General features: G+C 39.7%; 2 protein-coding genes across 3 annotated transcripts; one reads left to right on the forward strand and one right to left on the reverse strand.

Moving 5' to 3' along the window:
* Positions 1-528: 528 nt before the first annotated feature.
* On the reverse strand, positions 529-5322 carry dnajb12b (DnaJ heat shock protein family (Hsp40) member B12b). Its single transcript, XM_061027721.1, has 9 exons — positions 4942-5322; positions 3545-3722; positions 3281-3426; positions 2993-3166; positions 2797-2867; positions 2536-2645; positions 1865-2037; positions 1589-1727; positions 529-1477 (listed from the first exon to the last, which is right to left on the reverse strand). Exons 1-8 carry the CDS (start codon positions 5141-5143, stop codon positions 1606-1608), a joined length of 1176 nt encoding a protein of 391 aa, XP_060883704.1. The 5' UTR covers positions 5144-5322; the 3' UTR covers positions 529-1477; positions 1589-1605.
* Positions 5323-5720: 398 nt separating this feature from the next.
* On the forward strand, positions 5721-17923 carry scd (stearoyl-CoA desaturase (delta-9-desaturase)). 2 transcript variants are annotated; one of them, XM_061027816.1, is made up of 6 exons: positions 5721-5745; positions 12086-12142; positions 13003-13133; positions 13275-13480; positions 13853-14085; positions 15653-17923. In XM_061027816.1, the coding sequence occupies exons 1-6, from the start codon at positions 5724-5726 to the stop codon at positions 15850-15852; spliced, it is 849 nt and encodes a 282-aa protein (XP_060883799.1). In that variant the 5' UTR covers positions 5721-5723; the 3' UTR covers positions 15853-17923. The 2 variants fall into 2 exon arrangements, with proteins under 2 accessions (XP_060883799.1, XP_060883798.1); XM_061027815.1 differs by lacking the exon at positions 5721-5745 and adding an exon at positions 11470-11592 and having other exon boundaries at positions 11879-12142.
* The last annotated feature ends 482 nt before the right edge of the window (positions 17924-18405 follow it).

Genomic DNA, 18405 nt, shown 5'->3' on the forward strand with positions numbered 1-18405 from the left:
TTTTACAACAAAGGGTTTAGACTGACATTTGGGAAGCAAATAAATCTTTGAAAATGAGTGATCAATTCTGCTAAATATATAACCACAATTATCAAGCTGCAGCCAATTTCTTAGTAAACTTTAACTGTTAGAACATTTTTGTGGAAGTGTCAATCTTTTGCTTAATCCTTTTTAGATCATCTGACAGACCTAGGAACCAGCCGTTAGCAGCTATTTCATGCACATGTATAAAACCTGCAGAAAAAAAAACACTACAGTAAATGGTGTGAGACAAAAATAGAAAGCAGAGCCACAAAACAACATGCCAGAGTGTATCCGGTGAAAGATTGTGACACTAAAGTTACTAAGAGGCACATGTTGCACGTTCCCTAAAACGTGAACGTGCCGAGTGCCATGTTTCCAGTTACCAGTCCTAGGTATGAGCCAGCCGGCAGACTTTCTGCTGAATGCGCTGAATGTGCTGACTAAGCTTTTGTCTCTGCATTCTGTGCCTGATCTGCTCGGAAGCAATAAGTCACGTCCAACACGTTTAAGCATCCATATTTTATTTTCATCTGGGAGTAAAAACGGGGTGGAAAAAGTGAGCAAGGTTTGTTTTTTTTTATCTTAGATTGATAATACATTTGTTAAATAAATACTATTTGAAATAAATAGCATACTATAAACATAAACAGTGTGACAAAAAAACAACAACTTATTCCATCAGTCATTCATCAGAGACATTTAGCTGCAAAACCGAAACACCCCTCTTTGTGGGTGACTATGTCTTTTCTCCTTTAAACGTCTATTGTGAAATGCCATAAATATACACTATGCGATCTTACCCTTAATACAGTTACAAGAGGCAAAGTGTAAAAGGGACATTTTCTACATATTGTCTCTCACACACACACACACACAGCAGCAGAAGACAAATAAGGTGTTCAAGTGTCTGACAAACCTAGACATGAGTGTATATTCATCAGAGGTTTCACATTATTCCTGCATAGTTTCAGAATGTGCATTTTAAGCAAAAACAGAAAATCTCACCCAAAACTTGTCTCCCCTGCTGATCTGACTGCATGAAAAGAAAGAGGAAGCATTCACTGTGGTATCTAATCAGCTGCTACATAAATAACATCCGTACGACTACATCTACGTTCTGGTTTCTTACTGCATTTGCACAAAAATTATGAAGAGGCCTCGGCCTGCTTCATCATGGCTCTGTCAGAACTTGGGCTTGGATGTTGTCCATACCCTTTCAAGCTATGTTAAGTGGCTTTTTTTTTTTCTTCTTCTCTTTTTAAGCACTTTTAAACGTTGTATTTATATTTCACAGACTTAGTTTCCACAGAAATGGTTTCAACCAGTCCATGTGGTCAATTTGATGCAGATTGGTGCTGGTTTGTTCATGTTGCTTGTTGATTCATCTTCATTTTCCAGATATTAAAGCTCATCTATTTACAGCCGATTTTTCTTTTGTGTGGATACTGGAGACCTGGGGGGGAAAAAAAAAAAAGAAGAAAACATGAGAAATAAAGACTAAACATGCTTGTAATCACAAACAAAATATATTCAGAAATGTGGAAAATGTTTCTGCAGAACATGCTTTTAGTCCTGAAAGCCTCATCCATGTAATGAAGCTGTGATCTCGGACAGCTTGGCGCAGCTCGGTGTGCGAGCCCTCTGAGCTCTTTGATACAGATCAGTGTCTCCAAAATAGCGAGCTCTATAAAGCATGCCCTCCTCTGCAGAAAAAGAAAACAGGTCATGAAACATGTGTTAGTCTTTCATCCTTTTCCATGAACATATAATGGTAGAAACAACTTTCAACGCTTGCAGTGAAGTCCATCAACAAGCACACTGAGTTCCCTGGCCCGCGTACTTTGTTGTTTCTCCTTCCAGCAATTGTTGCGCAAATTGGAAATATAATCATCCTCCACCGTCCGCTCCAAAGTCTTCAGATTCCCTCCAGTCAACTCTTTGGAGACCTGCTCCCCCACATAATATGGCACCTTCAGGTTCTCAGTTAACCTCTTCTGCGTGTAACCTGCTGACCTGTGTGAAGATAAGACGTAAGTGTAAGAGATATATCACACGACCCAAATGCAGTGCAAAGGATGACGGCCTGTCTCTGTTAACACGACACATTGCTAGTCGTGGCTCACAGATGGGGCAAGAAAGGGCACAAGTGTATCTGAAACACACAGAGAGACAATATGGAGAGCGGACATGGAGCCAGCAATCACTGCAAACATAGATGAGATGTGTTGAGATAAATGAAGGCTGCAATAAGATGTTCTCTCCAGAATAAAAAATAAACTAAAAAAGGCAATAATGTCAATATGTCTTAGGGCACATTATAACTGCAAAGACTATGAAAGCTAAAAGCTATTTTTGGAGCTGTTTAACCAAAAAACAACAACAACAAAAAACAGAAGAAAACTCAAGCAGATTTCATGTAAAAATAATCTTCTTCGTCTACTTAAATGTAGCAGAGCAGTTTGTTTTTGGATTTGAAATGAGGGAGGCAGTCAGAGAAGGAAGCAAACTTACGGTCTGAAGCTGAGGCTATAGGGGGGGCTGTTGACCATGATCTGACTGAGAGCCGACACAATAACCAGGATGAGGATGGGCATGACCTGCACGAAGAGAGCGAGGCCTCCCTGCAAAGGAAAGACACTCCATTACCGCTGAATGCATCCCCAAAAAGATATATTTAAAGGTGACTTAATATCCCCCCCCCCCGGCTTTGCAAAACTCACATTGCAATATTTGCACATCTGCAGCCTGCAGGAGCTCTAATAATAAACTTACATCTCGCTGCCGCTCTCTCCTCTCTCGCCTTGGATAACGCATCCGGCCATTTGGATACACATTAGCATTACCTAAATTAATATAGCAAATGAAGCAGTTGATAAGACAGACCATATAGAACGTCACAATGACAACACATCTCAGAAGCTTGGTATGAAAACATTTAAAAAAAACAAAAAAAACAAGTGACACTTACTTGTCGGGTATCCTCCTCCAAAGAACATATTGAAGAGGTCTTCAGGTGAAATATCTGGCTCGAAGTTTTCATTTTCATGGCCATGTCCCGAAGGATCCTTCCTCTCTTCGCTGCACTGGTCGTACTGTGTTCTTTTGTTGGCATTGCTCAGAACAGCATATGCATTCCCAATGGCTGTCAGAAATTAGAAACAACTATGTTTGAGTATCATAATGAAGGATTTAAAGAACACTCCGGCAAAAGCCTTTCATGATTAAGATTGTTGACATAAGTGTCCATGCTGGTCACCTTTAAACGCCTCGGTGGCACCTGGAGCATGATTCTTATCTGGATGGAACTTCAAAGCAAGTTTTCTGTAAGATCTTTTCAGTTCATCCTCAGAGGCGTCTGCCTGGACCCCGAGGATTTCATAGAAGTCTTTGCATTGTTTTATCCTGCGTAGATTGCAAATAATTCTCTGTATAAGTTGTTTTGAAATAGTTGAAAATATGCCATACATCTACAATATTCCTTAAAAGAAAAAAAGCAGCATTACAGCATTATAAACCGTACCTCCTCACAGCATCCAGCTGATCGGCTGTGTAGGGTTTTGATGTGTCCGAGGGCTTTTCTTCTGGTCTGGTATTCTCACTGGTGTTCTGCCGCTGCCGAGGCCCTGAGTTCCCGTCGAAGTCTGAGTGACCACCTTGTCTCGGTGCGAATCCATTCTTTGCTATTAGCTCCAGAAGTGCTAGAAGAGGATTAACATAACAGCGTTGTAAGAATTAGCTTGGCTGACCCCTCAGTGGGCGCCATGTACAACAAATGGTACAACTCACAACTGTGCGCCTGAATTTGTTAGGATAGGATAGGATAAAACTTTATTGATCCCCAGAGGGGAAATTCGGGCGTTACAGCAGCACAGACAAGAAAGCTCAAAAATACACATTAAACAGAATAGATAAGATAAATAAAAATGAAAATAAAAATAAAAACAGGGGGTATATACAGTACAAAATGAATGATGAAGTTAACTGGGGGGGGGGGGGGGAATTGAGAATTGAGACAGTATTTGCAGAACTGAGACAGTATTTGCAGAGAACGACAAGATAAAGTGACAAGTGATTAAAGTGACTTGGTATGATAAAATAGCAGCAAGTTATATAAACAACAGAGAAGAGAGGCAGTGTTGTACCACAGTAATGCAGAGTGCAGTTATATAATATAATATAATATAGTGCAATATGAACAATATAGTGTAATATAATGACATTTTAGATAATATAGACTAGTATAATAATATAATAAAACTATATAGAATGTACAGTATATATCTATATATACATATTGATGCTAAATAATAATAATAATAATGATAGCTTACATTATGTAGGCAGATAAAAGAGAAGAGAAAAGATGTCACTTACTAAATGGTCCCTCATGTAAAAAAATAATAACTAAAAAACAATCTTAATCTCTAGTCATATATCCAATACCATGTTTGACAATGTGATATTTTGAGAGAAAATGTATGCAGCCTAGGTGAATGCATTGCCATATGGGCCAAATGTAGGTGTATTATGCCTTCATTAAATGTTATATTAAACCATTTGCACAGTAAATAGAGATTTTTAAAGATTCTAGTCATCTAGGGGTCTTTTATGTCCATCCACTCCTGCCTTATTATTCACTGACTTTCTAGGCTGAGCTATCAGACGGGAAAACAAATGACAACATCTCATATGCAGCAGGTTTTAAATACTATTCAGCAAATCTTAACTACAGCAGGAAAGGTTCAGTTTGTCTATAAAAAAAAAATGACAAACTCGCATAAGGCTAGCTTCATATGCTATCTCAGGCCTTTCCTGAACGCGCTGCAGAGCTCAGTCGGGATGCAGGTGATGCTGACGGCCGGTGATGATGCTGCGCAACCTCCCATCGTTTCTTCCGACTCGGCCATCTTTACTCACCCTTCGCTTTCTCTGTCGGAAAGAGCCGCTGTGCCTTCTCCAGGAACCGCTGCGCTTTGTCCGGGTGGCCGCCGCTGAACGCTGCAGTCGCGATGTCAATGCAGCGCTCCGCTTCATCCCTGTTTACTTCCATTGCAGCGGGGACTGTAACAGCGGCGAACTGGACCAGAAGTAAATAAAGTCGCTTTGCTGATGACGTCATGCGGATGCTGCAAAAAAAAAAAAAAAAAAAAAATTAAGAAGGGGGTCACTTACAGCGACAAATTTGACGATATTTCAACGTGTTTTACTGCTGGTGTTTGGACACCAGATTCTGAGTACAGTGAGTATAGGTTCATGAATACAGTAATGGATTAGTGTGCTGCCTCATTTATTCACTAGATGGAGACAAATCACCTGTTGGTCAACCTCCATGACCATGGGCCCTGTGACTGCTCACTTCAGTGACTCAATGTGTCCCACACTAGTGGAATTATTTTTCATACATCATTTGATTATTGATGACAAGAAAGAACAAAAGCAACAGCACTTGACCATTTCAAAACATAAAGTTTCCTGTCCTATGTTTGATACGTGTGTCCAGAGAGAGGCTTGGGCTCCCTTTGAAATCTGATTGGCCACCCCTGATGCCACCCCGAATCCTAAACTATGAGATTCCATTATTTGCCTTATCAGGGACAGGACTATTTGGGTTGTGTTGCAACCATAGACTGTAAATATGAATGGACGAAGCCTGGGTGAGGCCCCAAACCAAACGAATGTCGTAATGTCATAATGTCATAATGATGACTCTGTTGCATATAGGTAGGTGCCGTGTACGCCTTGTTCCTCATCCCTTCTGCATCTTTTTCGACCTTGCTTTGGTGTAAGTGTGAATCCTACCTGTTTGCAGTACTTCTGCAAAGTGATGTTGATGTTTATTGCATGTTTTGTTAGTGGATTACATACACAGTGTTTAACATAAATCACAGCTGTTATGTCAGCAGTCAGGCCTACTTGCATGCACAGATCCGTGCATTTCCTGCATTTGCTGGGATTCTATCAGGAGACACTAGTAAACTGACGACTGACAACTAACATTCGACAAACAACATACAAACAACAATGCACAGAGACTAAATAGACATAGGGTAATCAGACACAGGTGAGTCATAATTTGATCCCTTGTTTACAATAACCTTTTTGTAAACTAATGGTTAAATAGTGGTTTGCTTCACTAACATGGAAAAACTATTAAACAAAATTAAAAGTAACCTTGAAAACTGGAGCAGGTTACGTTTGACTTTGTGGGGGAAAGTAAACATATTAAAGAGTCCCACAGATAAATTACTTAACTGGAATGATACCTATATGTATTCCAACGCCATTATTGCAAAGATATAATGACATGATAAAACATTTTCTCTGGGAGGGAAAAAAAAGCCTAGAATTAATTTGGATAAACTCTGCCAACCTATAAAAGCGGGAGGTCTATCACTTCCAAACTTTGAATATTACAGCAGTTCATTTGAAATGGCTAAACTTGAAAAACACTGGGTAGAAATTAACCCTGAAATGGACTGGGTCCTGATTGAACAGGAGCTCACTTCCCCGTTTAAACCTGTTGAGGCCCTCGCACAAACATTAAGGAAGGCTCAAAAAACAAGGGTAAACCCCATCTTGGCTTATTCCAAGACAGTGTGGCAAAGGGTTCATAAAACATGAAAACTCTCTGAAACTAACCAAAAATATGCATCCCTATGGTATAATCCTAAAATAAAAATAGGTAAACAAACAATTTACTGGGCACAATGGCTAAGACGAGGTATTAGACTGATTGGGGACCTATTTGAGGATGACCAGTTTCTTTCTTATAACAGGATGAGGGAGATATTTAACTTAGAGGGTCATGGTCACCTCTGGAAGTATCTGCAAATTAGACACTGTATGGAAAAAATGTTTCACTTTCCTAAGGAAAAAAACACAATCGAGCAATACTTTCAACTACCGGTAATGTTCCTTAAAGCCTCAAAGTGGTATGAAATGTGTCCATGGTTAAACAATAATAAAGGTAAAAATCCTCAGAGGAGTTGGGAGAAAGATTTAGGATACACACTGAATGAGGAGATGTGGGAGAGGATTCTTTTACAGAATGGGAAGTATATCAGAGAAGCGAGAGGCAAATTTATTCAATATAAAATACTGAATAGATATTATTACACCCCTGCAAGACTTAATAGTATGGGTTTAATCCAAAGTAGTTCATGTTGGAAATGTAAATCAGAATGTGGTACATATATTCACGCCTTATGGGAATGCCGAATGGTTTTCCCATTATGGAACAATATTTTAGCACTTATGGAGGACTGGTTGGGATGCCAACTTCCTTTGTCTCCTGGGGGATAAAGGTGTAGTACCCTATTTAAGCAAATACTCATTTAAAGTATTAATAACTGGCTTAACAACATGTGCTCGGCTAATTCTTAGATTTTGGAAAAGAATCAAGAACTCCGACGCTGGAAATGTGGAAAGAAGAAATGATGACAATAGCTGCTTGTGAAAATATGCTTGGAAAGCTGAACTGGAAAAATGACATTTCTAAGCAGCAATGGGACAATTATATCAGGAGGACGCAACACATCACTGTCAGGGTGTTGATTGACTTGTTTGTTTGCAAGCACATGTCATATGCCTTCCTTCTGGAGATGCACTGTTAATACTTTCTGCATCGTTGTATCTAATTTCTGTCATCTATTTACTGTCTATTATGTTTCCTGCCTGTTTTTTGTTCTCTTTTAATCTGTTTGTTTGGTTTTTTTATAATTGTTTGCCATTATAATGTTGTTATAAAAATCAATAAAATATAAATTATTAAAAAAAAAAAAAAAAATAGTGGTTTGCTTCTTATTGTCTCTTATTTGTTCCCTAGAAACTGTCCTCATTTCCCCCCATTAACTATTAGTTAGCTCCTCAGTCAATCCCCATTTGATCCCTGGTAGCAATGGCTGGTTAAATAATGGTTTTAACTTTTTTTTACAGAGGTTATTGTAAACAAGGGATCAAATTAGGACTCACCTGTGTCTGATTATCCTATGTCTATTTAGTCTCTGTGTTTCTTCCCCTCTGGGTCAGTTGAATGTTATTTGTCAGTTGTCAGTTTATTAGTGTCTCCTTGGGTTTCCTCTGGGCTCCTTGTTTTCTCCTGTTGGATTTTGATAGTAAGTTTTTGTTTGCCTTTTTGTTTAAAAAAATAAATAGTTTTTGCTATTCTGCACTTGGGTCCACACCTCCTTGTTTTCCCACAACCTTGACAACTTGGGCAAAAATGAGGCTCAAATGAGGAACCAACAGCTAGTTAACCATTATAGTTACTAGTGAACAAATGAGAGACAATGAGAAACAAACCATTATTTAACCAGCCATTGCTACCAGGGATCAAATGGGGATTGACTGAGGAACTAACTAATAGTTAACGTTTAGTTAATGGGGGGAAATGAGGACAGTTTCTAGGGAACAAATAAGAGACAATAAGAAGCAAACCACTATTTAACCATTAGTTTACAAAAAAAAAAAAATTGTAAACAAGAGATAAAATTAGGACTCACCTGTGTCTGATTAACCTATGTCTATTTAGTGTCTGTGTTTCTTCCCCTCTGGGTAATCAGACACAGGTGAGTCCTAATTTGATCCCTTGCAACAATAACCTTTTTTGTAAACTAATGGTTAAATAGTGGTTTGCTTCTTATTGTCTCTTATTTGTTCCCTAGAAACTGTCCTCATTTCCCCCCAACTATTAGTTAGTTCCTCAGTCAATCCTCATTTGATCCCTGGTAGCAATGGCTGGTTAAATAATGGTTTGTTTCTCATTTGTTCACTAGTAACTAAACTCCTCAAAAAAAGTTTGGAAACGTTATTTTGGTCACTTATTTCGCCCCTTTAATAATACTAATTGGTGTTGTATCTTATATTGTTGGAAAGCCTGATTAGTCACCTTTACAACGAGGTATAACTTGTAAGGATCGTGCATTCGTGGAATGTGCAACACAGCTAAACGTGTGGGTAGCACCCTAAAAAAATGTGCCAAAATCCCCTGCAATGAGGCGCTGGTGGCGCAGTGGTTAGTGCGCGCGCCCCATGTATGGAGGCTATGGTCCTCCAGGCGGGCGGCCCATGGTTCAAATCCAGCCTGTGGCTCCTTTCCCGCATGTCATTCCCCACTCTCTCTCTCTCTCCCTGATTTCCAGCTCTATCCACTGTCCTATCTCTCCATTAAAGGCACAAAAAGCCCAAAAATAAATCTTTAAAAAAAAAAAAAAATCCCCGGCAATGTTCTTCTGTTGGTATTCACTCCTGTTTTGAGCTTCAAGTGCTGCCAGGTGTGTGCTGGTTACGGGTGTATGACTGACACCTAATTGACAGCACTTGTGGGATCATCTTGGGCGTGCTGTTCATGCCAGAGTGACCAACACAACCACACTGGTTGACCTTCAACAACTCCTGGTTGAGAAATGGGATGCCATCCCACAGCTAAATGTGACCAGACTGGTGACCAGTATGAGGAGGAGGGGCCAAGCTGTTGTGGCTGTGTATGGATCATCCACACGCTACTGAGGTCCCTGACAGTGTCAAATGTATAAAGTGTAAAATACGTATTACTGTGGGAGAGTGCAATCATCAATTCCACCAAGCAACTCAAAACAGGAGTGAATACCAACAGGAGAATATTGCACGGGATTTTGGCACATTTTTTTAGGGCGCTACCCACACGTTTAGCTGTGTTGCTCAATTCACGAATGCACAATCCTTACAAGTTATACCTCGTTGTAAAGGTGAGTAATCAGGCTTTCCAACGATATAAAATACAACACCAATTAGTATTATTCAAGTGGCGAAATAATTGACCAAAATAATGTTTCCAAACTTTTTTTGAGGAGTTTTTAATGGTTAACTAGCTGTTGGTTCCTCATTTGAGCCTCATTTTTGCCCAAGTTGTCAAGGTTGTGGGAAAACAAGGAGGTGTGGACCCAAGTGCAGAATAACAAAAACTATTTATTTGTTTAAACAAAAAGGCAAACAAAAACTTACTATCAAAATCCAACAGGAGAAAACAAGGAGCCCCGAGGAAACACAAGGAGACACTAATAAACTGACAACTGACAAATAACATTCAACTGACCCAGAGGGGAAGAAACACAGAGACTAAATAGACATAGGATAATCAGACACAGGTGAGTCCTAATTTGATCCCTTGTTTACAATAACCTCAGTCAAAAAGTTAAAACCATTATTTAACCAGCCATTGCTACCAGGGATCAAATGAGGATTGACTGAGGAACTAACTAATAGTTAATGGGGGGAAATGAGGACAGTTTCTAGGGAACAAATAAGAGACAATAAGAAGCAAACCACTATTTAACCATTAGTTTACAAAAAAGGTTATTATTACAAGGGATCAAATTAGGACAAAAACACAGAAGGGATACAAGCAACACTAGGATAAACAGGAGAAATTAAAACATGGAAACCTAAATACTGAAATACAAAACTAAATAAAACCAAATCATGACACGAGTAACTATGCCAAACATCAACAAAGTCATTAAAGGTAAGCATGAAAGATTTCAATGTTATCACTTGTGGCGTTACTTTTTAAAGAAAGTGAAATTAAATGGACTTAGGTTCAGTGTTGGAGTGTTGCAGGTTCAAGTCCTGGTGCTGAACATGAATTTGGGATTGGTTGCTGGAAAGTACTGAGTCCTGCCGAGGTGCCCATAAACAAGACAGTGAACCCCTAACCTTCTATCTATTGATCCATAAATCCAAAATCCATCCAAAAAAAAGTTGATCCTTGACTGAATTTTGTTTAATGCTATCTATTATTTTATTTTATTATATAGCATTCCCTCATTTGTTCTTTTGTGAAGAAAGTAAACATATTAGGTTTCTTACTTTCTTTCTACTACTACTACTACTACTACTACTACTACTACTATATTGTGATTGAAAGTCAGTGTATGAATAATAAATAACATTATAGCAAAATGTATCTATTGCTGCAATATAAGAGAGTGAAGTTAACTTTTTAAAATTATTGGCTATACTACTACTACTAATAATAATAATAATAATAATAACTGTTGATTTTTGGGAATGCTTATGACGTCACAGAGCAACATCCATCCTCCTTGTAATTTCTCTGAAAAAAATTAAATAATAATATCTCTGTACTCTGTGTGGGGCGGGCGGGGTACCTCCCCCTCTGCCGCTGGATTTTGGTGTAAAGTAACTAGTTATGTTCCAGTTTAATTGTTTAATTTGCATTAGCCTCGTCACTTCGTGCTGGATTCGTCTGAATGGAAACATGAGAGCTGTTAACTATATACAAGTCTAGACAGAAACAGTTTCTCTCCAGGGGAGGTAAATATACATCTGGCAGGAGAATGAATAAAAGGTGAACAGCAGATAAACCGGCAGCCAATCACATTCCGAGCTTGAGGCAGCATCTGGGCGCTCATTGGTCGGTTTCATCTCGAGCTCCGGCTCTTATTGATTCGTTCGCTGCAGATCTGACTATCACTCTCCCTTTCTGGGTTCCTGTACTTTTTTGACTGAACAGCTTTCACCTCCATTTAACAACACAATATATCGTTTCTACTTTTCTGCAGGCCTTTGGTGAGTTATTTAATGTAAACTGTATCTGTGCTTCATGTGTAATATGAGTGTTACGCAACCTAGCGAATGTCGTGTGTGTGTGTGTGTGTGTGTGTCAGTTAGAAGTCAGCATCATCGTTATATGACCATCCTCTTACCTCGCCAGCTAGCCTAGCTTCTAAGCGAAAAAAAAAAATTTACATATTCGTCGTGTAAATATTTTTGGTTTTTTTTATCGGCTGGCTCGTGTCGTTAGCTCGTCACAAAAACACCAACTTGATGGATTTCTCTAATGTTTGCCGCGTAGAGCATCACCGAACCGCTGCCAGCACCATGACGGAGGCGGAGGCGTTGGAGAAGAAGCAGCAGCAGCACAAGCCCAGCAACGGGAACGTTCCTCCAGAGGCGACCACAGAAGACGTGTTTGATCACACATACAAAGAGAAAGAAGGCCCCAAACCTGCGACGAGCATCGTATGGAAAAATGTCATAATGATGACCCTGTTGCATATAGGTGCCGTGTACGGCGTGTTCCTCATCCCTTCTGCATCTTTTCCGACCTTGCTTTGGTGTAAGTATGAATCCTACCTGTTTGCAGCACTTCTGCAAAGTGATGTTGACGTTTGTTGCATTTTTTTTTTGTGTGTTAGTGGATTACATACACAGTGTTTAACATAAATCACAGCTGTTATGTCAGCAGCCAGGCCTACTTGCATGCATGGACCTGGGGAGGATCATGCACAGGTCCGTGCATTTCCTGCATTTGCTGGGATTATATCATCATTCAGGGGGTTAGATGTCACAGCATGTACATTGAAGCTTGTCTTTTTTTTACAGTGCATGCTTGCTTGTAAAACATGTAGAGAAAGCACCCATCAGGTTTTTTTTTTATGGTTGTGTAACAGCAACATAATGGCAGGAACGCAGTCAAATGAATACAGCTCATTTATTGTATAAACTGAATACTTATGACTGTTTTATTTTTTGTTAGAAGTCAAGTGTATTCCTCATGAATGAAAAACCAATATGGCTGCACTACCGCTGATTTAAATGTGCCCAGTCTCAAACATGCAATCATCAAATGGTTTTATCCATCCATCCAGTCATCATCCGATGTGATGTAATAATTATATTACCCTGAGTGTACCACAGTTTCATAAAACAGGCATTGCCTTGTTTGATTCATTCCATCTCCTTCTGAACAAATAGGTCAGAAGCGGCTTCAGTTGAACACAGACTTTAAGTGTGTTTAGCTAGAAAAACCCTGGGGAAGCTAGTGTGATACATTTGTTTTATTATAAGGATCATTTTGGAGCACATGTTTTGCCTTAGATGAAGAAAAATATCTGATGCAAAAAATGTTACACAGTGCCGTATTAGTCAATAAAGCGCTGTGGTCAGACTAATTTGTTGTTGCATTTTTCTCCACAGCTGTACTCTGTTTTTTGATAAGTGCTTTAGGAGTGACTGCAGGAGCTCATCGCTTGTGGAGTCACCGATCCTACAAGGCCACATTACCTCTAAAGATCTTTCTTGGTGTCGCTAACTCCATGGCATTTCAGGTGCCTAAAAATGACACACACAAACACACCTTTCACACACAAACACACATTTGACTGTGATAATAGCTGTTTTCATTACCGTCTAAGTACCATGGGCGTATCTACCACGCGTGTTATCTCTGCCTTCGCTTGAACCCACAGAATGATATCTTCGAATGGGCTCGAGACCACAGGGTTCACCACAAATATTCGGAGACTGACGCTGACCCCCACAACGCCGTGCGGGGCTTCTTCTTCGCTCACATTGGCTGGCTGCTCGTGCGCAAACATCCCGATGTCATTGAGAAAGGACGAAGGCTGGAGCTCACCGACCTGCGGGCTGACAAAGTCGTAATGTTCCAAAGGAAGTAAGTGGCATCACTAGAGCTAACTTTTAGCCTTGAAAGGTCAAATTAAAAAGAAAAGAAGATGCACTTGATGACCGAGGCAGATAGTGTGGACACTAAACAAGCAGTCATTGTATGAGACCAACAAGAAGAAACTAATCCATCTTCTACTGTTTGCTCACAAGTGCTGCAGAGTAGTGTCACTATAAGGCGGGTTGCATTAGTAATTCTGGTTCAACAGGCTGGTGGATACTAACATGTCATACATCCATGTTGGTCTGTGTGTAAACTGTGTCATGTGAAGGAAAGAGAACAATCCAGGGTCTGACAATCAGGAGGCTTGTGTTGCACTGAGTAAACAGCTCCATTCTCTCTGCTCTCTACCCACTCTAGGTATTACAAGTCGTCCGTGCTGCTCATGTGCTTCTTCATCCCCATGTTTGTGCCTTGGTACCTGTGGGGGGAGTCTTTATGGGTGGCCTACTTCATCCCAGCTCTGCTGAGGTACACCTTGGTGCTGAATGCCACCTGGCTGGTGAACAGCGCCGCTCACATGTGGGGAAACAGGCCCTATGACAAGAACATCAACCCCAGGGAGAACAAGTTTGTCGCGTTCAGCGCCATAGGTAAGACAAACTCATGAACATGTCAACGCAACAAGAGAAATATAACAGGAACTTGATCTTCAAGTTTTATGAATGGCATTTTGCACACAGAAAACGTTAGCGCTACACAGAAATAAAAGCAAAGAGAGTCTAAATGAGTATCTTTGTTGCTGTAGTGCCACCTATGGATGAAATAATAAATATTGCAGGACTGCTTTTGGATGATAATCACACCTTTTGTCTTCATTTGGCTAATCAGCAAGGTCAAGAAGAGTATATCAAAGCAGTTAAAAAGAGGAATGTCAGATCAAAATGCATAACTTTATTTAAACATTTTATCCAACAAAGGTTGAAGATTTGAGACAATGATCATAATAAAACATAAGATATGTAAGGGTCTTTGGTTTTAATATTTCCCTGATTCAAACTCAATCTATCCCCAGTACCAGCAACTAATGAATGTTTTGAACTTCTCGATGAAGTTGTTAAATGGCGACAATTCATGCCAGAGAAAGTAGCTCCACAGCCACTAAAACCTGCATGTTTTTTAGGCACATGATTGCTGCCAATAAATGAATGTTATTGGAACTAATACTTCATTTTATCTAATGTTGTTCTTAAGTAAATGTTGTATTCAGGAGAAAGTGTTTTCGTGTCATAGGATCCAATTCCATAGTGGCTACAAAACCTTAACTGCCTGACAACTCGTTTATGGACTTTTGCTCAGGACACACAGCAAATGTCCACATGAAGATGTAGGCTCTCTTTTTCGAGAGGGTTAAAGTGCTTAGCTCTCTTTTTTGGTCACCTGTTGCCATGGTGAATCATAGTATCGGGGCTCCATTAATTTAGGCTTTTTATAGTCGTGGTGCACGCGCTGAACACCGAGTTAGCCTACTCAGAGTTGACTGAACAAACTCAAATCAGTTTCCCACCTGAGGGTGGATCAACTCAGCGCTCAGGGTTAGTCTGAGAGTTTGTTTAAACTTCTTTCTGAAACAGGCCCCTGTATGTCTCTTCACAGGTTTACAGTACTTAGGGTAATTATATTTTGCTCATTGTCAACCTTTTGATTGTTTTTTTTTTTTTTTTTTTTAAACAACACAAAAAGGCTTGTGATTGTTGCCGGTGCTGTCTGTGTCTCTGGGGCAAACCTTTACCGCACATGTCCAAAATCTGATGCTCTTTTGTCCAGCAGCCCGATCATTTATTGTGCATAGTGTGAAAGCTTGTTGCAAAGAAGAACTTAAACTTGGAATTCTGTTCTTCTCAGTTGCAAACTGGCAAAATTGGCATTTAAAATAGCTCAGTATTAGGCAATTCAAATGTAACCGTCTGAGACCCTTGTTGGGCTTTACATTACTGGTCACCGCTTTTTGTCAAGTAGTTTGCAAGATATCCTGCAAACACATTAAAAACCTAACCTCTTCATGAATTTAAACGGGGTTTTGTATGAGACTCATGGCTTTCAATCATGAAGCTTTGAATGTAAATGACTTTAAAACATCATCCAGCTTTGCAAAGTGTGCTACACATTGTTTGATGTGTTTAGTATGATTTGTTGACGACTGTCTCTACTCCCTGCCAGGTGAAGGATTTCACAACTACCACCACTCGTTCCCCTTTGACTATGCAACCAGCGAGTTTGGCTGCAAGTTGAACCTTACCACTTGTTTCATCGACTTCATGTGCTTCTTGGGCCTGGCCAAGGACCGCAAGAGGGTGTCCCACGAGACTGTCCAGGCCCGACTACAGCGCACGGGAGACGGAAGCCACCGGAGTGGCTAGGATTGTTGCGCTGTGTTCAGCTTCAAGGCGAAAAAGAAAAAAACGTAAAAAGCAGAAGCTTCACAGTCCTTTGACAGCTCTACATTCTTCATCCTGTGAGGATATAAGTCCGCTTATTGAGGGCCTCGACCACATTTTGCTTGTTTTTTGTGGTTTTTCGTAGCTGTAACTAAACAAATCGTTCAAGATGAGTAACTACCCGACACATTTTGCAAAGCTCTTGGCCCTTTGTTTCTAACACTCAGACAGGCCAAAGTGTTGCAAAGATGTTTTAGATTTAAACTAGAATCATTTTAAACTCAACTTCATTATAAGCAGTCTCCGTGCAAAGTCATGTAGCCCTTCATTTTTATGTGAGTATTACGCAAATATTAATCAAAGTAGAAAAGTGGAGCACAGATTGGTGGAGATTTAACTGATACGTTATCATAGGGATTGGAGATTGTTGCCTTTATTGCAGTTTACAGCAAGTTTTTACAGTTGTGATATTCGAGCACTCAAAGAGCTAAAAAAAGTTTGAATCATTTATGGTTAGGAAAAAAAGTTTTTGGCTTTAATGAAAAAACAAAAAATTTGAAGAGAGGGGGAACCCAGACCCTCTTCTTAAAACCTGAATATACTGACAAAGCGGAATGCCAAAACTGTACGGTGTGTTGCAGCATGTTACATGTTCTTTTTTTTTGGGTGGGGGGGGGGGGACCAAACCAAATATGAGTTTTCTTAAAACAAATGAAGGGACATATTTATCATTAAATAGAAAAACTGCCATTGAATATTTACTGGAAGTGAAACATGTGATTTTATCTTGATTCCATGTGATGTGTAATTGAGTTTCTGTGTTTTTTTATGACTTTATAAGAGTGCTTAAAGCGTGCCAATGGTCGACATATTTAAAAACCATCTCAATAGAGCACACTAAGTCGATATTGCTTCTTCAGTTAACATCATTGTGGAAGTTTTTGAACATAGTGGTATCAGTGGCTTTGCTTCCTCCTTGAGATTTTGATCCATCATTTACCTTTTTTTTTTTTTTTTCTGCCCTGAGAATTCTGCAGCAGCAGAGATCTCATTGGTTGATGTAGCAGCCGGTCATGTGACAGTCGTAGGCGTTAGAAAAACAACAAAGCCGCCCCATGCATGATGATATTCGGTTGTAGGTGTCATAGTGAGGTGATTCTTAGGTGACTCTAATGGCAGAGCCGTGTCTATTTTTGTAACGTGGAGCTGCATTGTTTTTGGAGCATCAAAACTGTTGCTATGGTGATTTCTAAGACGGAGTCTGGTTTCCCTTAAATGTTCTAAAACGCTGATTGTCACAAAATTCAGGTGCATCAATGTTTAATGTTCAATTCTGGTGTGCGGAATGCCTGTACTTTCTTATTTATGCATTTATTTATTTTGTCTCCTTATTGGCGAAAACCAGAAGCGTTTTTTTTTTGTGCACTCCAATATTTGGCCGACAGACTCATAAAGTTGAACAAAATTCAAATGTTTATTTTTCCCAAGAGTCAGGAAACAACCGAATGCCTTATGACTTGCATCCATTCCTGATCTTCTTCACGACCTGTCAGTTAAGACAAATAAAAGGTTCAAGTACCACAACAAGAATCTGACCAACGTCCATGTTTACAGGCCGAAGCACCAGGGTGGAACTTTTCTGACGACCACATTGAAATATTTCAAATTGTAGCATGACAACATTATAGTACAGTTAATGCAAATAAGAGGAAAACAAGTGTCATATACAAACTCAAATCTGGTGAAACATTTTCCAGAGTGCAAAAACGCGGGCCCTGATGGATGTGCCAACTAGTTTTCAATCCATTTTTAGTGTGAAAACTACAAAACAAAGGTGCTGTCATCATGAGAGTCTTAAAGCATGTAACACGCCCGACAATAAACAACACAAGCCATGCAAACAACTCCTGCTTTCCATAGCAACAATGTTGACATTTTCCCAGCGGCAATGAGGATCATAAAAGTTGTCTCTGAACGATTACGTCAATTCTCAACTGTATACTATTCTGAAATAAAATCCACAATATTTTCAATACACTTGTAATTCCATTAACAGTTGTCTCTCTTCATTTGTTTTTCATCACGTGTCTTTGCTTTAGCTGATTAAAATCAGGCTCAACACTTCAATACGTAATGCCAAATTTGGACAAGTTGATTATCCATAGAAAGGTTTATTTAGTTTTTTTTTGCTGAAATTAGATTTTTCTACAAATTCGGAAACTTCTCTTGCCATCTGGAAGTTGCAGTAATTTCAGAGTTCTAAGTTGGGAGTCTGTTCTATGTGAGCTGTTACGGCAGGTCTGTCAGAAGTGAAACAGATGATCCAGCAGCTGCTTGAAGGCCCGGGTTCAGGTTGAGTCTGAACAGCAGCAGGAAGCTTTTAATCATGATTGTGTGAAGAATGGGGCCAGACGCTGTCAGAGTGTCTGCTGTTTCAAAGATGAATGGGGCTTCTTCATGACGCAGAGTTGGGAATGAAGAGCTTAAACGTCAGTGCTGGTGGAAGTCCATGGATTCTCTACTCAACCAAAAGTA

Source organism: Labrus mixtus, chromosome 21 (genome assembly GCF_963584025.1).
Source record: "Labrus mixtus chromosome 21, fLabMix1.1, whole genome shotgun sequence".
In the NCBI taxonomy this organism is placed as follows: domain Eukaryota; kingdom Metazoa; phylum Chordata; class Actinopteri; order Labriformes; family Labridae; genus Labrus; species Labrus mixtus.

Excerpts from the sequence above, each read along its gene's own strand:
- scd (XM_061027815.1), top strand. The coding sequence starts at position 11,905 with ATGACGGAGGCGGAGGCGTTGGAGAAGAAGCAGCAGCAGCACAAGCCC. Across the intron at positions 13,134-13,274 it reads CTAACTCCATGGCATTTCAG|AATGATATCTTCGAATGGGC; the intron begins GTGCCTAAAAAT and ends TTGAACCCACAG. Across the intron at positions 13,481-13,852 it reads GTCGTAATGTTCCAAAGGAA|GTATTACAAGTCGTCCGTGC; the intron begins GTAAGTGGCATC and ends TACCCACTCTAG.
- dnajb12b (XM_061027721.1), bottom strand. The coding sequence starts at position 5,143 with ATGACGTCATCAGCAAAGCGACTTTATTTACTTCTGGTCCAGTTCGCC. Across the intron at positions 2,038-2,535 it reads TATAGCCTCAGCTTCAGACC|GTCAGCAGGTTACACGCAGA; the intron begins GTAAGTTTGCTT and ends ATCTTCACACAG. Across the intron at positions 1,728-1,864 it reads CTGGAAGGAGAAACAACAAA|AGGAGGGCATGCTTTATAGA; the intron begins GTACGCGGGCCA and ends CTTTTTCTGCAG.